Source organism: Phytophthora parasitica (genome assembly GCF_000247585.1).
Source record: "Phytophthora parasitica INRA-310 unplaced genomic scaffold supercont2.18, whole genome shotgun sequence".
Taxonomy (NCBI): domain Eukaryota; phylum Oomycota; class Peronosporomycetes; order Peronosporales; family Peronosporaceae; genus Phytophthora; species Phytophthora nicotianae.
Window position 1 is genome coordinate 308,836 of NW_008649004.1, and position 2,885 is coordinate 311,720.

Genomic DNA, 2,885 nt, shown 5'->3' on the forward strand with positions numbered 1-2,885 from the left:
TTATTTGTTTGCAGGAATGGGTCCCCGCCAACAGCACTCAGAGCAAGAATACCCATTTAATTTCATGTCAGTTGGTTCAGTAGTTTATAAGAAAAGAGAGGTCTTACCGGGGGCGTGCGACAGCTGCCAAGAACATTGTCTTGGGCACGAACCGCTTGCTTTGACGGTGTCTTGCGGGTGGCTCTTCATCGGGAAGGAGCAAATATGGTCGCTCGTCGACGTCAGCGTCGAACCACTTCTTGTCCATATGCACCATGGTATACATACCCTCGAACTCGAAGGTATGCTCGTCGATAAAGGTCAGTATATCGCATGCGCGCAAGTTTCTGGATGTCGGTTAACTGGGGCTTTATACGGGTCGTACGACGTGTCATGTGGCCTTCTTTGAGTAGCAAGTGTAGTAGCCCTGTCGAGACGCCGACGGCAGCAGCAGTACGTTCGATTCGCCGGCGGCCAGCCACGGAAACCGCACCAATTTTTGCTGCCAGCTCTGCTCGATCATACGGTTTACGGCCAGACTTCTGGTTGATCCTGCTCTCGGGGGCTCCGTCAGCAACACCGTCCGCTACATTTCCGCAGTAGCGCGCCCAAATTCGCTCAACCGTGTGTCAGTGGCACTCGTGTTTGCGTGCTAGCCTCGCATACGCTCCATGTGGCACCGTGCCGTCCCTAAATGCAAGCAGGATGTCCTGAACGATTGCCCGACGTTCCTGATCAGTGAGGTTGTGTTCCCGCATCTCTGTGGCACAAAAACTTTAGAACTAGCGGCTCAGCGGGTAAATGTAAAATGAATTTGTCGGGGCAGCGCACACCAACCATCACAGCTCCACCAATTTTTTGCCGACAAAAATAAAATCTGTATGGCTGCAAAGCTCTAATCGCCTTTTACGGATTGAGCTAATCAGCGAGAACATTCGTGCAATTTTGACAAATCTGCGTTTCTTTTGGTGCAAATGTCTCAATCATTTTTGAATGGAGGAAGTAGTAACATCGTACCATTTTTTTAAAGTATATTTATCCTGACTGGCAACTAACAATACTGTAAACTTATGCAAGCCTAATTGTGCCTGACATTAATTTCGATTTGAGCTTGCATAAGTTTACTGAGATTAAATAAATTTGTAAGAGTTTAATTTAAGTTTACAGAAGTTCTGTAAAAACAAAAGGTTCCTATTTTTGACAATTATTTTTCTAATTTTTGCTCTAAATTCATATTCAATAAATGTTCTTAAATCACAATAGTTGATATTTAAATCGTGTTTTTGCTTACTCGAACTATTAATGCATTAATTGCAATCAGGTATTGGTAGTACAGTGCTTCATCTACCACTAGGATAAGTAATATTGTACTAACGAGTTTACTATATGACCTGTAGCCCACGAGTTTTCGCTCACTCTGCAATTTCGCTATATCACACATAGGCTCTGCAGTCCGGCTGTGCACCCTTCCGACCCCTTTGTGCCCTTCGTCGAATGGAGATTATGGTTGCGGACTCGTGTTGGATCTACCATTCCCCAGCCCACTTGTGTGCTCACGACAGTATTTGTGTTGGGTATGATATCCTTGATCATGGTAATATAATACCGCAACACAGTTGTGCTACCACTTAACAGGCGTCGGGCAATATGCTGACGCAACTCAGCTATAATTGCAGCGCAAGCGTGAGATATGCTCGAACATTCAAGCTGTCTGCAAGAACTTCTTCCACGACACGGGATCTGCACCTTCTTTTCAATTGTTGCTTTCGGACGCGATTGGGAGCGACGAAGTCTTCAAGATGAAGACCTCGTGAGCTAGGTTTTCTTGGACATTGGATTTCTAGCGAAATCCAGTAATTAGATAGTACAACACCTTTTCAACTTCAAAATGGCAAATTGCTTGTTCAATGTGTATACTACTATTACTAGAGCTCATTCGTACATACAGAGTATGTGTAACAGTACCATTCTAGAATTCTGGATCGCTGTAGTACAATTCTGGAATGGAGTTTACACATGTGGATAGGAAACATCTGGTGATTTGATCGCTATATATTTTCATAATTTGCATGCGAAGAGATAGTAGCCATTATTCGCCCTATCTGTTTGCTGAGATAATGCAAGATGTATAATGCAGTTCCTCGGTCATTTCCGAATTTTTGAATCTACAATATTAGGCTACTATGGTACGCTCCCAAGACCGCCAAGACCGCGCCGCTGAGACACTCAACGAGGCCGACTTTCGTGCCTCCACTGCCGAGTTATTTCAGCGGGAGGAACGTCGCAAGGCAAAGGTCGCTCAAATCGTCGTACCCAGCCGCAGAGACGACAATGACGAAGGGGACAACTCCGGCGTGGGAACTTTGCCGTCCGTCTTTGACTTCTGCTTACAAGCTGAAGGGCCCGATGGGGTGCTCAAGCTCACCAACTTTGCGCCAGAGGAGTTCGATCATGTTTGGGCAGCTGTGTACCCTCATTTGCAGGGGAAATGGAACGTGGGCCGCGGTAAAAAATGCCGCTACGCTGCGCGCGACGTTTTCTTTATGACGCTGAGTTCACTCAAACATCTTGGTAAATGGGACACCGTTGCTCGAGTTTTTAGAATCCCGCCATCCACCTTTCAGAAAATGATCCGCAAGTTTATGGATATACTGTCTCCTATTCTCTACGAAATGTACGTAGAGAAAGCGAATGACCAGTGGACACTGGGGAAGATTGTACGATCAGGGCATGCGTTTAAGTACTTCCCGTATGCTCGATATGCTACGGACGTTACCTTTCAGCATGCTAACAAACCCAGCGGTAACATGAGCGAGATCTTACGCTGTTACAGTGGCAAACATCACTTGTATGGCTACAAAGTGGAGGTGTCGGTGCTGCCGAACGGTGTCGCGATTAATTGCACG

At 46.0% G+C, this 2,885-nt stretch overlaps 4 protein-coding genes across 4 annotated transcripts in view; 2 read left to right on the forward strand and 2 right to left on the reverse strand.

The window, feature by feature from the left end:
• Positions 1-370: 370 nt before the first annotated feature.
• PPTG_22528 (hypothetical protein) lies at positions 371-502 on the reverse strand (the record flags this gene model as incomplete). The annotated part of the gene is made up of 1 exon (XM_008904771.1): positions 371-502. One exon carries the CDS (start codon positions 500-502, stop codon positions 371-373), a length of 132 nt encoding a protein of 43 aa, XP_008903019.1.
• Positions 503-1,570: 1,068 nt separating this feature from the next.
• On the forward strand, positions 1,571-1,793 carry PPTG_22529 (hypothetical protein; the record flags this gene model as incomplete). Its single annotated transcript, XM_008904772.1, has 2 exons — positions 1,571-1,573; positions 1,656-1,793. 2 exons carry the CDS (start codon positions 1,571-1,573, stop codon positions 1,791-1,793), a joined length of 141 nt encoding a protein of 46 aa, XP_008903020.1.
• Positions 1,794-2,162: 369 nt separating this feature from the next.
• PPTG_09431 (hypothetical protein) lies at positions 2,163-2,790 on the forward strand (the record flags this gene model as incomplete). Its single annotated transcript, XM_008904423.1, has 2 exons — positions 2,163-2,653; positions 2,763-2,790. The coding sequence occupies 2 exons, from the start codon at positions 2,163-2,165 to the stop codon at positions 2,788-2,790; spliced, it is 519 nt and encodes a 172-aa protein (XP_008902671.1).
• An 8-nt stretch (positions 2,791-2,798) lies between these two features.
• The window catches only part of PPTG_09432 (hypothetical protein), a gene marked incomplete at both ends in the record, with an annotated part of 2,726 nt that continues 2,639 nt past the window's right edge, over positions 2,799-2,885 (reverse strand). The window contains one exon of the mRNA XM_008904424.1: positions 2,799-2,803. Coding sequence (XP_008902672.1) covers positions 2,799-2,803 — 5 coding nt within the window. The remainder of the gene's footprint in view (positions 2,804-2,885) is intronic.